Source organism: Chiloscyllium plagiosum, unplaced genomic scaffold (genome assembly GCF_037043375.1).
Source record: "Chiloscyllium plagiosum isolate Xiang-an unplaced genomic scaffold, Cpla_swu_hap1 HiC_scaffold_12, whole genome shotgun sequence".
Taxonomy (NCBI): domain Eukaryota; kingdom Metazoa; phylum Chordata; class Chondrichthyes; order Orectolobiformes; family Hemiscylliidae; genus Chiloscyllium; species Chiloscyllium plagiosum.
This window is the reverse complement of record NW_028270150.1, coordinates 18360615-18382964: the sequence shown is the minus strand read 5'-3', so window position 1 is coordinate 18382964 and position 22350 is coordinate 18360615. Positions and strand designations below refer to the sequence as shown.

Here is a 22350-nt window from a genome sequence, read left to right as displayed (position 1 = left end):
TCTTTGTGTCTGTCTTGTGTTTGCTACATGTAGAAGTGCAGTGATGAACTCCAATCTTCATATTGGCTTTATAATTTTTAATAGTTTGATTGAAGGTGCACTATTTGAAAAGAAGTACAGAGATCTCCCAGTGTTTTGTCCTAAATTTTTCTCCCAGCCAAAAACAATTTAACTGGCCTGTCATCTCATTTCTATTTGTGGAATGTTGTTAATATAAGAAAATACTGAACCTCAGTCAATACATTGAACTTCAAAGTGATTTGTTACATGAGATACATTTCCCTATCAAAGACAGATGTTACATCACTTTGTTCACTCGGTCTTTTGAAAACCTGTCCTGGTAACAACTTTCCATCATCTCTGTTCTTTTAACATTTTTCTTAAAAAAATACACCATAGTTCCTGTCTTCTGTTTAGCATTCTCCTTTGACCCCTGTGAAGCACTCTGGCATTGGAACTAGTTGTTAATTGCACTGTCTCACACCATGATTTCCCCGAGTGACCACTGCTGTCAATGTGAAAATCCACTGAAAGCAGGGTGAGTAAACATCAATGGATTTGAGGTAATCTCAGGGGAGTATGCCAATAAATATCCAGTACTCTCAGTTGTTGCACCTGCTTATGGGATAAGGTTTGCTTACAGGAGGCTACTGTATGCAGTTTGAAGGATTCAACACTGGAGGCGTCAACTACATTGAAGGTTTCATTTAGCCTTTAGAAGCATTACAGAGTAGAAAAGATTCACGAGTAGTTCCAGAAATGAGAAAATTTCAGGTATATTTTGGAGATGTTGGGACTGACTTCCTTGGAAAGGTGAGAGTTTTGACGTTCAAAATCATGAGAGATCAGGACAGAGTTAATAAGAAGAAATATTTCCTATTGGGAAGATCAAGAACAAGAGGGCATAGATTTTGAGTAATTGACAAAACAAGCAATTGAATAACTTGTCATGAGTGGTTAGGATCTGGAATAATGGTGTGGTGGAGTCCAGTTCAATGAAGTTACTGAGATTTTTACAGTTTGGAAAAAGGCCCTTCAGTCCATCGTGTTTACACCAGTCATCAAGCACCTATTTATTCCAATCCTATTTTCCAGCATTTGGATCTTTGAATGATGATGTTTCAAGTGTTCATTTAAATAATTTTTAAATTTCTTGAGGGTTCCTACCTCTACTATTTTTTTTCTAGTGAGTTCCAGATACCAGGACTTTCTGGAATCTCCCCAAAACTTCCTACTCCCTACCTCATACTGGGCTCCCTGATTATTTACCCCTCATAGAGTCATAGACCCCTACTGCACGGAGACAGGGTCTTCGGCCCAAACTGGTCCATGAAAACCAAAATGTCCATCCATGCTAACCCTATTTCCCTGCACTTGGCCCATATCCTTCTAAACCTTTCCTATCCATGTATTTGTCCTCGTGCCTTTTAAATGGTGTTAATGTACCCACCTCAACCATTTCTGCTGGAAGCTCATTCCATATGCCTATCACCCCCTGTGTAAAAATAGTTAACTCTCAGGTTCCCATTTATTCTTTCCCTCTTACTTTAAACTAATGCCCTCGAGTCCTCAATTCCCCAATCCTGGGAAAAAGATTGAGTGCATTCACCCTATCCATGCCTTTCATGATCTCATACACTTCTCGAAGATGCCCCTTCAGTCTCCTACGCTCCAAAGAGCAAAGTCCTAGCTTGTCCAACCTCCTCCCATAACTCAGACCCTTGAGTCTTGGCAACATCCTTGTAATTGTTTTCTGCACTCTTTCCAGTTTAGTAACATCCTTCCTGTAACAAGGTGACCAAAACTGAACACAATACATCACATGCGGCCTCACCAAATTCCTGTAGAACTGCAACATAACTTCCCAACTTCTTCACTCAATGCCCTGACTGATGAAGGCCAGTGTACCAAAAGCCTTCTTCACTGCCTTATCTACCTCTGACTCCATTTTCAGAGAACTCCAAGGTTCCTCTGTTCAACTATATTCCTTAAGGTCCTACCATTCACCATGAAACTCCTACCTTGTTTTGACTTTGCAAAATGCAACACGTCACACTTATCTATATTAAACTCCATTTGTCTTTTCTTGGCCCACTTCCCCAACTGATCAAAGTCCTGCTGCAATTCCTAATAACCTTCCTCATTGTCCACGTTACCACCTATTTTGGTGTCACCTGCAAACTTGCTAATCACACCTTGTATATTCTGATCCAAATCATTGATATAGATAACAAACAGCAATGGGCCCAGCGCCAACCCCTGAGGTACAACATTAGTCACAGGCCTCCAGTCCAACAAGCATCCTTCCACTATTACCCTTTGCTTCCTATCATCAAGCCAATTGTGTATCCAATTTGCCAATTCCCCCTGGATTCCACACAATCTAACCTTCCACAGCAGCCTACCATGTGAAACCTTATCAAAGGCTATACTGAAATCTATATAGACTACATCTACTGCCCTGCCCTCATCAACCTTCCTGGCCACTTTATCAAAGAACTCTAACATATTTACAAAGCCATGCTGACGACTCCTAATGAAACCCTGTCTTTTCAAATTCATGTATATCTTATCCCTCCAAGGCAAAACATTTCTCCCTATCTATCCTGCCTATGCCCCTCCAAAGTTTGTACATCCCAATCAGATCCCCTGTCAGCCTCCTCTGCTCTCAGGAAAATAATCCCAGCCTATGTAATCTCTCTTCATAGCTGAGAGCCATACAAGAGAGAATTGAATTGTTATCTCACAAGGAGGAATATGCAAGGCTTTGAGGAGAAGGTGCAAAGGTGGCACTAAGTGAATTGGTCTTTTGGACAGCCAGGGAAGATGCAACAAGCTAATAAGCCTCTCTGTGCTTTAACCCTTCTGTGGCACTGATGGTTGGATTGTGCTTGACTGTAACCTTACATATGAATTGAACATAAAAGATCATCATTTTATCGACTTTTTGTCAATGTCTTGGACTCAAGTCTGCCATAACTTAAAGCTAAGCTTGACCAAGACAAAATTGACTTGGTAACATTCCTCAGTATTAAAAAAATTGTATTTTTTAAAAGGCTATGTCTAAAAGGCAGAGTGTGTACTCACCCTTCATGTGGTCACAGTAACTATGATGGTACTGCCTGCGACACAGCAGCAAATAGAATAGAATAGGAACTTAATAGACTAGAACAATAAGTTATTGTCACTTGCATTTTTACAAAAAATACAGTGAAAAGTGTTTAAGTTGTCATACTCCGACATCTATATTAATAACAGATACCATCTGTTATGGACCAGGCCAGACCCCTCAAAACATTTCAAGAAAGTAGCCTGAACCCTAACTTTGCTAGTTGTTTTAAGCAGGTGTAGTATGAATACTCCAGGAAGGGTGCAGCTGATCCAACCACTTAGTTTTAAACAAAACAGAATTTATTTACAAGTTTACCCGAATGAAACACAAACAAAAGAGAACAGAATACTGAATAACTGAACATATCCGAAAACCCAACAGATCATCCCTATTCAATGAAGCTGTCCCAATGCTTGCAACAATCCCCATAAACACCCCTTGGCACAAAAGGTAAAATCAAGCACAGGGTCTTACAGGAGAGACGTCAGAGAGAGAGGACCAGCATAGACCTGCTTCTTCGGGTCCAACAGCTTCAAAACATGGCTGTGCTAAAACCAAACCAACCCAGAGAAAAGCTGAGCTGGGAGAACTAGCCGCTCCCCATTCATTGCTCAAGTGTTCTCTTTTTTACATAAAAAGCCTTTTGTCTGAGCAGTACCTGTTAGCTATCATCAAATTGGCCCTAAAACCCTTCAATCCCAGATTTTTCAGAGTCTGCGTCTTTTACAACCTCTGAAAAAAAGCCAAGGACAACATAACCTTGTTAAAGGAGCAGCATCGTCACACATATACAGAAAGAAAATTAAGACAAAAGTCCATCTTTGTTCAGTTCACGGCTCATGGGCTTCCACGGTCAAGGAAAAGACAAGAACCACATTCTCCACTGCTGCAAAACTCCAACGTCAAAGACATTGAATTTTAGCCCATTGAAATCGTGGGCCAGAAGACGCTGCAGAAGTTGCCTCAAGGGCCGTTGGAATCCTGGGCCGGACTCACCATGCTACCAAAGACATTGAAGCAAACCACCACTCCGCAGGCCCTACTATGACACGGCCACAATAGCCACAAGGAATGGACCACAACGTCGCTGCCGCTGCAACAGCCTCCTGAAACATCCTTCCTCCACTAAAGCCTGCACCGTGAGACCTTGTTCCTCATTGTCTGGGTCGCTCAGAACTTTTCACAGTTTCTCCATCGATTTTCTCTGAAGGAGGAACAACGGGAAATGAAACCTCGCCAATGTGCAAACACCGTGACAACCGAGCAATAGCCGGAAAACACCAGAATCACTATTCCCTGAGCTGTCATGCTCCTCCGTCTCTCGCAGTCCCAAAATGTTAATATGTATATCTGCATCAAACAATAGAGGCAATATAATGAGAACTTTTCAAATGTTTCAAATGAATTCAAATCCTGGGATCACAATTTACCCACTATCTCACTCCAAATACTTGCCCGTCCCAATCCTGACCCCTCACTACCTCCCTCCCACTCCCTATTGCGCTGCCTCACTATTCATCATCTCCTAGAACAAGGTGGTGAATGGGAGAGAGTCAATGAAGGGTCAAGAGCAGAGAAAACAACATGGCAGCAAACCCAGCTGGAGAAACTCAACAGGTCTGTGGAGAGAGAAACAGAGTTAACATTTCAAGTCAGGGAGGATGGTAGCAATTGGATTAGTGGGAGGGGTGCCAAGTCAAGTAGGGTGGGGATGAGAAGAGCAGGGAGTAGGAGAGGCAGTTGCTGACTGAAGCAGGAGAGCAGAATGCCAAGATACGAGAGGAGGGAGTAAGGCAAGCGTTCTATAACTATCAGTGGCACATGTGCAGACTGGATGCCAGCTTCCAGCCTAGGTATATATAAGGTGTGGTGCCAACTTTCTTGCCAATGCACTGGCACTAGATATTACATTGTTAAAGTCCTGACATGTTACACTCCATCGATGTTTTAACAAAATGTTTTGGGGACCTGGGTTCAAATCCCATCACATCAGAAATTCAATTTAAAAAGTCTGAAATTAAAAATCTACTGATGACCATAAAACTATTGTCAATTGTTAGAAACACCCATCTGGTTCACTAATGTCCTTCAGGGAAGGAAATCTGCCGTTCTCACCTGGGCTGGTGTACATGCGACTCCAGATCCACAGCAATATGGTTGACTCTCAATTGCCCTCTGAAATAGCCTAGCAAGCCACTCAGCTGTATCAATTGCTACAAAGTCACAAAGAAATTAAACTAGACAGACCACCCTGCACGACCTAGGCACCGGAAATGAAAATGGCATAAACAGCCCTGTCAATCCTGTCAAATCTTCCTTACTAACATCTGGGGGCTACTGTCAAAACTGGAAGAGCTTTCTCACAGTCTAGTCAAGCAACAGCTTGACAAAGTGATACTCACGGAATCATACTTTACCGACAATCACCATCATCATCATCATCCCTGGATATGTCCTGTCCCACCGGCAGGACAGAGATGCGACACGGTGGTATACAGTCAGGAGGGAGTCACCCTGTGAGTTCGCAACATTGACTCTGGACCACATGAAGTCTCATTTCACACTTTCCTTGTTATGCTCCATTTCCCATCCCAAATTTTTACCCACTCTCAACTTATCTTACAGTCATCTGCAAATTTAGATATTATGCCTTTATTCCTGGCATCTAAATCATTGATGTAAATTGCAATAAGTTGAAGCTCCCAATAGGAGCCTGTAGGATTCAGCACATCACATTCTGAAAATCAAAGACCCATTTATACATGCTCTGTTTTCTCGCAGCTAGCAAATCTTACATCCATACTAATATATTACCCCTACACCATGAATGTTTATTTTCCACAATAACCTTTGATGTAGCACCTTATCAATTGATTTTGGAAATCCATGGACAGACTCCCCTTTATCCACAGTGTGTGTTGTTTCTTCAGTGAATTCTAAAAAAAACTTGGTTTATCTGATATCCCTTTCACAAAACCATGCAGTCTAGTTCCATTATGTTTCTATAATCTCTTTTAACAATTAATTCTAACACACTTCCCATGGTAAACATGATGTTGAGGTGCTGGTGTTGGACTGGGGTGGACAAAGTTAAAAGTCACACAACACCAGGTTATAGTCCAACATGTTTACTTGAAAGTACAAGCTATAACCTGGTATTGTGTGATTTTTAACTTTGTCCACCATGGTAGACATCCATTTTAATGACTTATAGTTTCCTGCTTCCCCCTTTTCTTCAACAAAAGAGTTATATTTGCTACTTTTCAGTCCAATTAATTTTTGTCTGAATCTAGGGAATCTTGGAAAATTAACACCAAAGCATCCATTAGCCCATCAGCAACATTCTTTTCTGACCCAGAGATAATATCTATCTGAACCCAGAGCCTTGTCATCCTGCAGTTCCATCAGTTTGCTTCATACTATTTCTCTCGTGATTGTAATTGGCCAAGTTCTTTTCTCTCTTCCACATTCTGGTTTATAGCAATTATTGGAGTGTTTTATTCTCTCTGTAGTGAAGACAGAAGCAAAATATTTTTCATTTCTTCTGCCATTTCCTTATTATCTACTATTGACTTCTCATTCTCACTTCCTAGAGGTCCATCACTGATCTCACTTTTCTTCTGTTTAAATATCTGTAGAAACTTTTGTATCCATTTTTACATTCCGAGCAAAATTTCTCTCCTAGTCTAATTTCTTTTTCCTGATTAATATTTTAGTTATTCTCTGCCATTCTTTATGTTCTGACAACCAGCTGACCTACAATTCATCTTTGCGCAGTTATGCATCTTTCGCACTTGACACTTGCCATAACTTTAGTTAGTCACAGTGGATCTTCCCTGTAGCATTTTTCTTTACAGTAAGTATATACTTATTCTGAATATTCTTAAATGTCCCATTAGGCATTTTCCACTCTGCCTATGATGAAATTCATATCTGCAAGCACAGCTTTCATGCCAAAATTGTTGCTGTTATTTAGATTTAAAACACAAGTCATAAACACAATTTGTTTGCCTTTCAGACTGGGTGTAAAGTTCAATCGTATTAGAGTTGTTGCTACCTCGTGCAGTCTTCATTCTGAGATCATTAATTAGGCCTGTCACCATACACAATACTATGTCTAACAACCAGTTTTCTGGTCAATTGCAAAGTACACACCTAGAAACTAGCACAAAAGCCTTCTATGAACTTTTCATCCAAGATATTACCCAAATGTGATTTCTTTCTAACTCATTAGATTAAATTCACCCATGATTATTGCATCCCTTTATCACAATCACTCATTATTACTTCTTGCATACTTTATCCCACATTGTAGTTACTGTTAAGGTCTGTAGACCACTCCCACTAGCGATTTCTTGCCTCACTATTTCTCAACTCCACCCAAACCTATTCTACATTCTGACCTATTGTTTTAAGAGAAAGAAAAAATGGTTGGAGCAGACGAGCTCTGACACAGGTGCCCTACTCCACTACCACTTTGGATCAGTTTGAGCTCATGCAAAAACTCTGGTGCTTTTTTTAAAAGAACTGCATAACTACCAATTCACTGATCAATATTGGCTCATGTCCACGGATTAACTTTTAAAGGTCTCCTCCCTAAATTCAAAAACCTCTGGAACTTGCCCCAGCTTATCCTTATAACATCATTCAATCCTACGACCCTCCAAGAATTCTCCATCCTTCCAAACCTTTTGCAATCTCTCCTTCTTTCCTGCAGCATTGGTGGATATGCCTTAAAAACTCTGGACTTCCTTCCTAAACCTCCTCATCCCTTTGCGTTGTTCTCCTCCATTCAAACACCCTCTTTCAACTTTCCGTTTTTTTTTAAGTTTGTTAATCTTTATCTTGTTCCACTCTAGTGAAGTATCCTGGGATGTGCTAGAGAACTGCCTGTTATTCCTATAATTTACTTTAAATACCTTACATTTACAAGTGCTATGCAGAAATTGTTGAATATTACATAACGATTACGGATTAAGGTTTGGGCGGGAGAACGATTTAAATAACTTCCTGCGCACACACGCACACATAATAGCTTTTTAAAAAAATCTCTACCAGTGATTTGGTTTAAATAAGGGTTTATTGAGCGGTGCCGGCACCACCCAGCTTTCTAATGCCACCCACGGGGTTGTAACCTGAGATTGCGGCACAAGCCAGCAGTCAGAAAAGTGTAGTGCAACCGCAAAGCTGACGAAGAGCGACAGGCTTTGGGAATTTAGTTTGCAGAAATTTGAGCTTAATACCAGGAATAAGAAAAATAAATAAAACTAATACTTAAAAATAACGCCAGCAAGCTACCAAGATCGGGCATGGAAGTTGGTTTCGGAAGAAGACTGCCCAAAAGTTAGGCGGAAAGGAAAATCTCGGTTCGTATTCCTTTTCTTTCTTTTAACGTGGTGGATCCTCGATCCGATCAGTGGTCAGAACATCTGCTAGAAACGTGCACCAAGGAGGGAAGACTCGGCTAACCGGCCTGAGGTGCTTGTGATTTGAGAAACTGGGATATTAAAAGAGAGAACAGTTACGAATTCATCGTGAATGGACATCTTGAGGACTTACGGAAACTGTTACTTTCTTGCGTGTCTTCTCAATGTATTTTCAGGTGGGAAACAAAAACAGCTTAAGAAACACTACTGAGAAATCGTGCTTGCCTGAACCTGAAAAAAGTGTCATTCTTTTGAGGAAAGATCAGAGACGAAATATTCAGTTCAGAAAGAGAACTCTTTGGCACAAGCATTAGATAGTTTTTTAAAAAATACTTACCCTAAACAATGCTTTAAACTCAGACCGGAAAAAGAACTAATGAAGTTAAATTTAAATTCCGTCCAAACAGTCGATAAACAGATGAGGAAGAATTTTTTAAGGTGTTAGTGTGCCAGACTAGGTAGCATGTAAACAGTAGATCTGTGTAAATGGAGCTCTATGCTATAATGAAACTATTTTCCCTGGATCAGGGAACCGTATAATTTGGAGGTTTGTTTTAAGTTTAAAGGGCTTTGATATGAGTATAACAGAATACTTATTTCTCTAGTTTAGGATCCACTAATGACAAGTCATCATGGAGTCATTGAGTTATACAGCAGGGAAACAGACCCTTCAATCCAACTCGTCCATGCAGACCAGTTATCCTAAATCAATCTAGTTCCATTTGGCCCTTATCTCTCTAAACCCTTCCTATTCATATACTTATCCATGTGCCTTTTAAATGCTGTAGTTGTATCAGCCTCCACCACTTCCTCTGGCAGCTTATTCTATACTTGCACAGCCCTCTGTGTGAAAAAGTTGCCCATTTGGTCCTTTTTAAAACTTTCCCCTCTCACCTTAAACCTATGCAGTCTAGCTTTGGACTCCCCCAGCCTGGGGAAAAGATTTTTACTATTCACCCTATCCATGCACCTCATGATATTATAAACTTGTATAAGGTCACCCCTCAGCCTCAGATGCTCCAGGTAAAATAGCCCCATCCTCTTCAGCCTCTCCCTATTCCTCAAACCCTCCAATTCTGGCAACATCCTTGTAAATCTCTTCTGAACCCTTTCAAGTTTCACAACATCCTTCCTATAGCAGGGAGACTAGAATAATATGCACTATTCCAAAAGTGGCCTAACTAATGTCCACAGCCACAATATGACCTCCCAACTCCTATACTCAACACACTGACCAATGTAGGCAAGCATACCTTCTTCACTAACCTGTCTACTTGGAGCTCCACTTTCAAGCAACTGTGAACCTGCTCTCTAAGGTCTCTTTGTTCAGCAACGCTCACCAGTACCTTACCATGAAATGTAGAAGTCTTGCCTTGATTTGCCTTACCAAAATGCAACACCTCACATTTGTGTAAATTAAACTCCATCTGCCACTTGTCAGCCCACTGGCCCATCTGATCAAGGGCCCATTGTACTCTAAGATAACATTCTTCACTGTCCCGCTACACCACCAATTTTGTTGTCACCTGCAAAGTTACTAAACCCATACCTACTATATTCATGAGAGGAGTGAGGTTAGAATAAATTTATTTTAGTCCAATTGCAGCTTGAGAGAAATTATATGGTTGAATTAACTTCTTTTGTCATTTTATAATGCTTCAAATAGTGAGAAGCATTCATTTAATTGCTTTCACATTTTACATACTGAGAATGTGTTATTGAATGATTCAGAGTGTTTCAGTGCACACTGTGAAGACTGCATATCTTCCTACTGCTGCAGAGGTTCACCTCCATACTGCTGTTCATACTACGCCTATATCAGAAGCATCTTATCGTAAGTTGGCTAACCCAGTTATTTTGAAACCATGCAAGCTCATTCCGAATGTAAGCTCAAAGGATACCAGAGCTACTATCACAGTTTTATGGGAATGCTTTGTTTAAAACATGTTGAAATAAATTATACAAATGTATTGAAGAGAGAATGGGGAAGATGGTCAGAATATTTCCAGAGTTTAAGACTTTATGTGTAAAGTATTGCAGGGCTAGATTGTTTTCACTAGGAATTAGAAAATTTAGGGGGGTGGGTAATAAGTAAAGTCCTTGAATCCCTGAGAACTTCAGAAAATTTTGATGCAAATAGGTTACCTACTTAGACTGTTATTGGTCTTTCAGTTCTCCATTCTGCGTGAGAGCAACCAAAGTTAATTAATTAAGGAAACCAATTAAACTGTTTTTCTGTACCTGGCCATAACTAATCTTTTCATTTCAGAAGCTTAAAAATAGGGGCACCTCACTGTGACTTGGTGCTGGATGCAATTTTGAACTGAGTGCTGTGACTTTAGTGAATAAAGGAGTAAGGTGAAGAGGGGAAAGAGATGCTGCTACTTTACTTTCTCAAGTATTTTTTCACACTGTAGGAATTGGTTCTTACATTACTACAGGAGAACATCAGTTTGGTGTGTACCTAGTAAGTGATCAATGTTTATTGTGTTCCTAAGATTTAAGATAGTACAGGGACTGGTGGTAAAGTTCTTGAAATAGATACTGAATTAAATAATTAAGTCATCAAAATGCATTCAGTTAGATGGCATTGGTGTTGTGTTGAGATTGCAGAATGTGGAAACTCAGAGATGCCAGTGTGATCTGGAGCAAACACATCTGCATTAAGTTTGCAGTTCATGCAACATTGGTTCAGATTTGATGAGCTGAAAGATTAATTACAGAAACTGTGAAACACCTTTATTCCAGGAGGCTGTCACACATTTTAGGGCAGGATCTTCTGATTTGATCAATGGTCAGGAAAAGGTGTGTGTGACCATGTGTGACACAGGCAAGGAGACCCGGAGTGCAGGAGTATAGGAGCCTTATCACAATTATCCAACACTTTTGATGATATTTCAACTTAGAGTCATTGAGTCATAGAGATGTACAGCATGGAAACAGACCCTTCGGTCCATCCCGTCCATGCCGACCAGATATCCCAACCCAATCTAGTCCCACCTGCCAGCACCCGATCCATATTCCTCCAAACCTTTCCTATTCATATACCCATCCAAATGCCTCTTAAATATTGCAATTGTACCAGCCTCCACCACTTCCTCTGGCAGCTCATTCCATACACACATCACCCTCTGCGTGAAAACGTTGCCCCTTAGGTCTCTTTCATATCTTTCCCCTCTCACCCTATGGTCACACCTATGCCCTCTAGTTCTGGACTCCCGACTCCAGGGAAAAGACTTTGCCTATTTACCCTATCCATGCCCCTCATCATTTTTTAAACCTCTATAAGGTCACCCCTCAGCCTCCGACGCTCCAGGGAAAGCAACCACAGCCTGTTCAGCCTCTACCTATAGCTCAAATCCTCCAACCCTGGCAACATCCTTGTAAATCTTTTCTGAACCCTTTCAAGTTTCACAACATGTGGAAACAAGTCGGGGGGCATAAAGGAATATCATGGTCATAGGAACAATACAATGAGGGGTGGTGACACAATGCTGTGCAGCAAACAGTGAAGCTCTCAATTATTATGTTGTATGCCCGGTCCCAGGGGTGGCCTTGGCTCAGGGATGGAGAGGAACTTACAGCATGAGGGAAGGGGTACAATCATCATGATCTGTGTAGGTACCATTAACATAGGCAGGCCAAGGAAAGATATTCTGCATGACTAGTCGAGGAGCTAGACACTGAATTAAAAAGCAGAACATCAATGGTAATAATCTCTGTCTATTGAACCAATTCTCATCTGAGTCATGTGCAAATGGGCCAAATAAGATGAATATATAGCTCAAGGACTGTTATGGCAGAAGTGGGTTCCAATTCATACAACCAGAACTTGGGAAAGTCAGGACTGTTAGGACAGTCTGCATCTAAACCATGCTGGCAGTGATGTTCTAGTGAGCCATATCTGAGAGAAGTAGAGAAGACTTTACACTAAACATGGGGGCAAAGGATCAAATTTCAGAGATGCCATAAATCAATGATTAGGGACAAGGGAGGAAAGAAAATATTTATATGAGAAATAATACACACATTATAATAGAAAGGGATAGTACAAATCTAAGAGCAAGTCAATAGATAAGGCCAGGTGTTACAGAAGAACAGGTACCTGAATTTTTAAAAATACCAGTTTGTACTTATTTACTCATGGGACACAATTCTGGCTGGGCCAGCATTCAGTTCCCAATCACTAGTTAACCTTGAGAAAGTGGTAGTGAACCACTGCAGTCCATGTGATCTAGGTAGGTCCACAATACTGTTAGGTAGGGAATTCCAGAATTTTGACCCAGTGACATTGAAGGAACGGGACGTATTTCCAAGTCAGAATGATGAGTAGCTTAGGGAGAAACTTGCAGGTGGTGGTATTCCCATGTATCTGCTGACCTTTTCCTTCTATATGGTAGTGGTTACGGTTTTGGAAGTTGTTCTGAGGAGCTCTGGTGAATATCTGCAGTGGATATTGCAGATGGTACATACTGCTGCTACTAAGCATCGGTGGTAGAGGGAGTGGATGTAGTGTAATCAAATAGGCTTTGGCCTGGATGTTTCAAGCTTCTTGCGTTTTGCTGGAGCGACAGTCATTGAGGCAAGTATGAAGTATTCCACCATACTCCTGAGATATGCTTGTGATAGTGGTCAGGCTTTGGAGAGTCAGGAGGCAAGTTACTCACTGCAGTATTCCTAGCCCCTGACTTGAACTTATAGCCATTGTATTTATATAGCTAGTCCAGTTCAGCTTCTGGTCAATGGAACCCCAATAATGTACACAGTATTTCAGATGTAGTATTATCAATGTCTTGTATAATTGAGTTCAAAATCATACAACGCTAGGTTATAGTCCAACAGGTTCATTTGGAAGCACTAGCTTTTGGACCGCTGCTCCTTCATCAGGTGGTTGTAGAGTATAAGACGTAAAACACAATTTATAGTAAATGTTTACACTGTGACGCAACTGAAATTATGTATTGAAAAAGACATGGATTGTTTATTAAATCTCTCATCTTTTAAAATTGCAGGCAAAGATGTAAATTTGCCGATGACACGAAGGTTGATGGAGTGATGGATAGTGTGGAGTGCTACTGTAGATTGCAACATTGACAAGATGCAGAACTGGGATGATAAGTGGCAGATGGAGTTCAACCTGGAAAAGTGTGATTAATTTTGGAAGGTTGAATTTGAATGTAGAATACAGGGTTAAAGGCAGGATTCTTGGCAGTATGGAGGAACAGAGGGATTTAGGGCTCCATGTCCATAGATCCCTCAAAGTTGCCACCCAGGTTTGAGACAGTTATAAGGAAGGCATATGGTGTGCTGGCTTTCATTAGCAGTGGGATTGAGTTTAAGAGCCACAAAGTTATGCTGCAGCTCTATACAGCCTTGGTTAGACCACACTTGGAATAATGTGTTCAGTTCTGGTTGCCTCATTATAGGAAGGATGTGAAGCTTTAGAGAGGGTGCAGAGGAGATTTACCAGGATGCTGCCTGGACTGAATGGCACGTCTTATGAAGTAAGGTTGAGGGAGCTAGGGCTTTTCTCACTGGAGCGAAGAAGGATGAGAGGTGATTTGATAGAGGTGTACAAGTGGTGGCACAGTAGTTAGCACTGCTGCCTCACAGCGCCAGAGACCCGGGTTCAATTCCCGACTCAGGCGACTGACTGTGTGGAGTTTGCACATTCTCCCCGTGTCTGCGTGGGTTTCCTCCGGGTGCTCCGGTTTCCTCCCACAGTCCAAAGATGTGCAGGTCAGGTGAATTGGCCATGCTAAATTGCCCGTAGTGTTAGGTAAAGGGGTAAATGTAGGGGAATGGGTGGGTTATGCTTCGGTGGGTCGGTGTGGACTTGTTGGGCCAAAGGGCCTGTTTCCACACTGTAAGTAATCTAATCTAATCTAATGATGAGAGGCATAGATACAATGGATAGCCAGAGAAATTTTCTCAGGGCAGAAATGGCTATCACGAGGGGATCTAATTTTAAGGTGATTGGAGGAAGGTTTAGAGGAGATGTCAGAGATAGATTCTTTACACAGAGAGGGTGGATGCATGGAATGCACTGCCAGTGGTGGTAGTAGAGTCAAATACATTAGGGATACTTAAGCGACTCTTAGGTCGGCACATGGAAGATAGTACAATGTAGGTTAGTTTGATCTTAGAGAAGGATAAAATGTCAGCACAATAGAGAGGGCCAAAGGGCCTGAAATGTGCTGTACTGTTCTATGTTCTATGTTCAATACTGATCCCTGTGATATACCTTTTGGTACATCTTGCTAAACATAAAATGACCCATTTAAGCCTACTGTTTCCAGTTAGCTAGCCAATCTTCTATCCATATGAATATACTACACAATAAGTTTTTATTTTCTGTAATAACCTTTGATGTTGAAACCTTATCAAATGCCTTCTCGAAATCTAAGTACAGCATATCCACTTGTTCCCCTTTATCCACATCTATTACTTCCTCAAAAGAACTCCAATAAATTGGCGAAATGTGACTTTCTTCACACTCTAATTTTCCTTCCTTGTTAATCTTTTAGTAATTATTTGCTTGTTGAAATATTCTGTTCAATCTTCTGACCTGCCACATTTTTGCACAATGTGCTTTTTCTTTAAGCTTGATACTATATTTAACATTCTTTTGTTACCAAAAAGTAAGTGAGTCCTCCTCTCAGAACTTTTCTTTCTTGTTGCACTGCATCCACTCTGCATTTCTGAAATATCACTTTAAATGTCTGCCTCTGCATCTCTATTGACCTATTACTTTGCTTAACTGACAAGTTTACTTCAGCTGGCTCTGTGTTCATGCTCTCTTTATTGCCCTTACTTATGTTAAAAATAATTGTTTTGGACACATTCTTCTCCCCCTCCAACTGAATGTAAATTTAATTCATATTATGATTGCTATTATGTAGGGCTGCCTTCTCTATATGAGGTCATAAATTAATCCTATCTCACTGCACAATACCAGGTCTATGTTTTAATACAGCCTTTTTTCTGATTGTTCCAGAGCCAAAAAAAAAATGAACACTTCATACAGGCCATTTGATTTTTCCAGTCTATGAAGATTAAAACCCCCATGATTATCATGGTATCTTCCTGACAAGTATCTATTATCTCTTCTTTTACACTCCATTCTACCACAAGGTTACCATTCAGAGACCACGCCACTCCCACAAGTGACTTTGTGCCTTTGTAATTTTTCATTTCTACCCTAATCACTTCTACATCTTGATTTTATGAACTTAGGTCACCCGTCTCTCATGCATTAATACCATTATTAATTAACAGAGCCATCTTTCCACATTTACTAACTTGTGATCTTTCCTAACTGTCATTTGGACAGAAGAGAGAAGAATTCAGGAGGTGAGATGAAAGTGACTGCCCTGGACACTATGGTTGCATTTGACCAGGTGTGCCAGCAATGAGCCCGAGGAAAGCTGGACTCAATGGAAATCAGGAGAAAAATTCTGCTGGTTGGCATCAGACCTAGCACACAGGAAGATGGTTGTGGTTGTTGGAGGTCAGTCATCTCAGCCTTGGAATATCTCTGCAAGATCTCCGCTTCCCCTGAATGCGAACATCCTAAGCTGCCTCATTAGTAATGGTCCCTCCAATGTAAGGTCAAAAGTGGGTGTTTGCCAATGATTTCACAATGTTCAGCACGATTTGCAGCTTCTCAGGTAATGAAGCAGTCCATGTCCAAATGCAGTAAGATCTTGTCAATATCCCAGGCGTGGGCTAAAAAGTCACAAGTAACATACTCACCACACAAATGGCAAGCAATGACCATCTCCAATAAGAGACAGTGACAGACAGACAGACAACCTAACCACTGCCTGTTGACATTCAAAGGAGTGACCATTACTTTGACAGATCAGTTTTCAAGATGCATACGTCAGGAATATAATGTTACCATATTAAAGTCACTAACCTTCTGCAACACATTGTAACATTATTGCTTATATCCTAGTTACCTTTTCTAGAAAAAAGTTCTTAAACTGCAAGTGATACTTGCAAATGCCCTTCTGTTATTCTAAGCAGGTGCCAGGCATTCTTAAATAGCAAGTATAAGTGAGTTTCAAAGCCACATTAACAGACAGGATAGAAGCAGATGATGAGAATGTCAACTAGTGAAATGGGCAGATGCATTGTAGATTAAATTCACAGCAGAAAACTGAAGTGCTGCATCTGAAAAATGATCACATAAACAATGGTACAAAGACTCTGCTTTCCTTATAATGTTAAAATAAAGAATTGCAGATTTGGAGATCTGAAATAAATACAAAAACTGCTTGTGCTTTCCAGGATGGATGTGGAAGCACTGGAAAAGATGCAGAGGAGATTTACCAGGAGGGAAGGTCTTATGTGGAAAGGCAGAGAAACTTGAGTCTGTTCTCATTGGAAAGAAGGCTCAGAGGGGATTTGATAGAGACATAAGATAATCAGAGAATTAGATAGGATAGACAGTGAAAGTCTTTTTCCTAGGATGATGGCGTCAGCTTGTACGAGGGGGCGTAGCTACAAATTGAGGGGCGATAGATTTAAGACAGATGTCAGAGACAGGTTCTTTACTAAGAGAGTGGTAAGGGTGTGGAATGGGTGGAATGCCCTACCTGCTAATGTAGTTAACTCAGCCACATTAGAGAGATTTAAACAATCCTTGGATAAGCACATGATGATGGGATAGTGTAGGGAGATGGGCTTAGATTAGTTCACTGGTCAGCGCAACATCGAGGGCCAAAGGGCCTGTTCTGTGCTGTATTATATTATGTTCTATGAAACTCAGCAGGTCCATCAACACCTGTGGAGAGAGAAATAGAGTTAACATTTCAAAGTCAATATGACTCTTCATTGAAATTGAAGCTACATGGAAATATTAACTCCATTTCAATGCTGTTTTTCACTTTTGCCTTCCTTCACTACTACTTTTCTTTACCTTCCTCACAATAAAAGAACAGAAGCTTACATATCTGGCATTATTTACATGGTGTTGATAAAACAGAGAAAGTGTTCTGATGAAGGGCTTATGACCGAAATGTTGATTCTCCTACACCTCAGATGCTGCCTGACCTGCTGTGCTTTTTCAGCACCACACTCTCGACTCTGATCTCCAGCATCTGCAGTCCACACTTCCTTCTTGAGAAGGTAGTGGTAAGCTGCCCTCTTGAATTGATGCAGTCCATTTAGTGTAGGTATAACTACAGTGCTGTTAGTGAGGGAGTTTGAGGATTTTTACCTGAGCAACGGTAATCATAGAATCAATATATTTGCTACTCAGGATGGTGACAGTCTTGAAGGGAAACTTGCAGGCAGTGGGGTCCCCATGAATTTCCAATCCTGCTCTGTGATGGTCTCAGTTCTATGTTATAACTACGCCTTATTGGTCTGGGAGGGTGGCTGTCTGCAATTAGCTTCCAAAAAGAGGAACTCTAGGTCTGAATTTTGAAGTGAGTAGTACCCCTTGCCCTGTGTTCCAGTCCTCTGTCGCTTATGTTACACATCAATCACTGCAATTCAATAAGTCTAAGGTCTATTGCACTTAGAGCAGCACTCTTATCAGTTCTGCCACCCAAAACCACCGATTAGCAGCAACCTTTCCTGCCAATTAATGGGCTACTCAGATTAATAATGGAGCTTGAGATTGCTTTCGACCAGACAGTTCTGATGTTAGTTTCCCAATCACAAAAGGAAAATCTTGTCCCTTGTGACGATAGATTATGGAACAATGCTTATCTCTATGTGTGCTGAGGTTTGTGTGTAAGCATATTTGTGTAACTACTTTGATGTGTAACTACTTCTGTATCTGAGTGGCTGAATGTTTGGTTGATTGTGCTTCTGAGTGGTAAAGAGGTTCAGCATCTTTGTTCATGGAACATGCATGCTCTGAGTGACGGTGTTGCTTGCATTTAAATATTTCTACATAATGTTTGCTATTTTGAATAGCTGATTGTATTTGTATGAATGTATGCTTGAGAAGATTGTATTTCTGATTTTGAGTGACTGTGAACTTTAGTTATGTCTTAGTAGCAGTATCATTGAATGGTTATGTGTCTCACTATATTAGATTAGATTAGATTAGATTACTTAGTGTGGAAACAGGCCCTTCGGCACAACAAGTCCACACCGACCCTCCGAAGAGTATGTTTGAATAGCTATTTATTTGTGTTTAACTGATTTGATTATGTTTAACATGCTGTGTTTCAATGGCTGAATATTTGACTGATCATGTTTAGCTATATTTGAATAACTGCATGTGTTGATTGCATTTCTGAGTGGGTACGTGTTCAGATGTCTATTCACATAGTTGTTTACCTCAATGGTTGCATATTTCAGGAATGTTTGTGATAGCTTCTGTTGTGTGTGTTTAAAATATGATTTAGTATCTGCATGGTTGAATGGTACCCCAAGTAGCTGGATTTGCTTGGGTTTGGAGATGGATGATCACCTCTACTTTAAATGACAGCATTTCACTATATTTATGTAAACATTAAATATACCAAAAAGCATTTCAAAAAGAACAAACAGTTCTTCCTGGAATTCTGACCAACACTATACCCTGGACTGCCATTACCAAAAACAGATTAATTGGTTATTCAGTGGATAGGAGATACCTGTGTCTAAACATTTTGGCCAGCAGTTGTTTTTAACAATAATCACTGTACCTCAAAGTAATTAACTGCATATAAGTTGATTGATTGAAAATATGTCTAAGTGATGTGAGAAAGTACTGTGCAAGTGCAAGACTTTCTATTTTGTTTTCAAATAAATTTTAAGTATGTACGTGAACTGGGATGACAGCTTGTTTCAAATATATTATTTTGATAAAACATTTAATTTATTTACAATTAAAGGTCACTTGTTGACATTTTGAAAAAGGCAAAGTAATCTCTTTATTTTGCTGTCATAGCAGTTGATGAATTTGCATGTTTCTAGTATAAATGTCCTTTAGATGTGCACAGTTGATTTAAAGATTCCTTGGCTCATAACGATAAACGACTGACAATTTGGATTTCACTTTTGGGAGATTTCTGAAAGAATATAAAAAATGGGAAACACATTCATGATTCCTAACAGATAAAGACAAAGGCAAAGATGAATCTTGCTTCCACAGGTGAATCAGCACCGACCAGTCTTATGTTTGTAATGTCTTTTTCAATGCATAGTCCTACTCAGCCTGGCTGCTTGAAATCCATTGCAGAATAAACAACAGTTTATTAAAAAATAAAATTGCTGATCCCTTCTGACCCCACATCTTTTACACACTAGTATTGTCATCTCCTTACAAACATCAAAATAGTAAAGACATTACTCAATGTAATTATTTTTATGTATTTTCATATTCTTCCACATTTCCTATGTTGCAAATAATCCATGACAATCTTATTGTCCAAAAGGCCAACATTCTAGTCACAAATCTGTCTACAATAATGTTATTTTCCTCTTTACAATTTTTGCTGTATGTAACTGATTCCTGAAATATCTTACTTTGTTCCTCTAACCTTTAAGACGTGATATGTTATTCTTACCTCTGAATCTTCATTTTACAGAAATTAAGGTTCAAAGCATCATGTCTTTAAAATTCATTCTATACCGTTAAGTTTAGTATTAGCTAATAACTTTTAAATTTATCTTCTTTCTTTATCTTATATGATCTTGCACAATAAGTGTTGGACCATTACTTACATATTTCAGCAGTTAAAAAAAGACGCCAAAATTAAGTTTGAAAGTTCAGCAATAACCTGCAGAACAATCCCAGAGAAGGTATGGATTGACCAGAGCCTGGGATACTTGAAAAATAGTCGATTTGGTTTATTAGCTATCTGTTTCAGAACTGCCTAAATTGACCAGCGTAAAGCATATAAAAGATCCATCTACTGTGTGTGTATATATAGGTGGTCTGAATATAGGAAGTAAAAGCAAAATGGAAAATAGTCAATACTAATTATTTCAATCCTACGTAAACCAACTGGGAATGTTCTCTTGATTTCTTGGCTATCAGCATTTCAAAACATCCATGCTTTGTCTGCATTGTGCCAACAGCATCACCATGGAGGTACTATTTTATTACTGACAAATAGGCAGACTTGTTATTTGTTGCTATAGAAATAATACACAAAGCTCTTGACCGGCACCCATTGATAAGTGAGCTAAAATATAGGACAAGCTGTAAATTAGATGAACAGTTTTTTTTGTATTGTTTTCAGATTCTGTTAATTAATTGCAAACTTCATTAACAGGCACTTCTGTGTCCCTTGCATTCCTAATCTGTATTTTGGAAGTGTACTGACTTTAAATGCTAAAACAGTAGTTCCATTTAAGCTCTTAAAATCTTAGCTTAGAAGTTGCTGTTGTACCAAGGTAAAGTGACAATAGGATTTTTCAGGACCATGCCTTGGAAGATTTTCTCAAGGGATATCCAGATTGGAACTTGGATAACATACTTGTCATTTTTTTGCCATTGGAATAGAACACCAGTGAGAGAATAAAAAAATGATTGAACTAATCTTAAAGAAGAGATTTATTTAGTGGAAAAGTTTTATATAACATCTTTGACCAGTGCTTATATAAATTGTTACATCCTGTCTCAATTGATTTATTTCTCCAGATATTGTTTCTAATGATCTTTCTTTGAGCATACCGGAGGATGGCTATTTATCTAGACTTTTCTCTAACAAAAGGAAGAGATAGACTTTATAATGCCTAGTTATATCTCTCAGAACACATGCCCTTTATAAGTAATTCCCTTGATTACCCATTTAACCAAACAATGCCTTTCCAAAGATCCGAGGCTATGGTCAATACATCTCTTCTTTGCAACTGTCTTAAAAGGATCTCTACTCAAGGAAGATCTCTACTCAACTCTAATAGGCTGTTTAAAAGTTTTTTTTTTGTCTTTCTTCCTGAAAAACATAAGAAATAGTCCAACAGCATTATTAGTTGAAGAGGAAACTGGATGAATCCATGAGCAGTCATTAAACAATACCAAGTCAAAGGGAGAAAATTAATTCAAAGGGCATGTTGCATTGACTTTTTAATTTGTATTGAACAAGATTTGAACTAAAGTAACAGCATATTTCATATTTAGATAATTGGAGGATCAAAGTAAGCAATTCAGTTGTGTAATGACCTTATACACAAGAAAAGTCCAAAATTATTAATATAAATAGATGTAGGAGACTGGAGGCTGTTTAAATTTGAAAGGTACCTGGGGACCACCACCTCCAAGTTTCTATCCAAATTAGACACAATCCCACTTTAAAAATAATTGCTGTTTCTTTCATTGTCAGTGGGTCAGGTTCTCAGTGCCCACAAAGGAAAAATTCTAATATGGAGAGAAATCAGAGTTAAAGTTTGGGTCCAGTGCCCCTTCCTCAGAACTCTGTCAGAGCCCAACCTCTCTCAAAACCCAAAACATTAACTCTGATTTCTCTCTACAGATACTGCCAGACCTGCTGAGCTTTTCCAGCAATTTCTGTTTTTATTTCTGATTTCCAGGATCCGCAGTTTTCTCGGTTTATAAAAATTCCTAAGGTTTAAGGTCAAAGAGAAAGATTTAAAGAAGATGTGCAAGGATTTTTTTTTTTCCCCCACACACAGGATAGTTAGGTCCTGGATGTGCTGCCAGGGGAGGTCGTAGAAGCAGACGCAATAGCAACATTTAAGAGGCATTTAAACAGACGTGAAGAGGCAGGAATAGAGGGATACAGACCATGTGCAGGCAAATAGGATTAGTTTAGAATGGCATCATGGTAGGCACAAATATGTTGGGCTGAAGGGCCTGTTCCTGAGCTGTACTGTTCTATGCTGTAAAAGCATTTTGGA

The 22350-nt window shown here is 39.7% G+C and overlaps 1 protein-coding gene across 1 annotated transcript in view; it reads left to right on the top strand.

Annotated features, from left to right (window-relative positions):
* Nucleotides 1–8326: 8326 nt before the first annotated feature.
* The window catches only part of cyyr1 (cysteine/tyrosine-rich 1), a 38534-nt gene continuing 24510 nt past the window's right edge, over nucleotides 8327–22350 (top strand). The window contains exons 1-2 of the mRNA XM_043701396.2: nucleotides 8327–8714; nucleotides 10270–10372. Of these exons, the coding sequence (XP_043557331.2) occupies nucleotides 8651–8714; nucleotides 10270–10372 (167 nt within the window). The 5' untranslated portion in view covers nucleotides 8327–8650. The remainder of the gene's footprint in view (nucleotides 8715–10269; nucleotides 10373–22350) is intronic.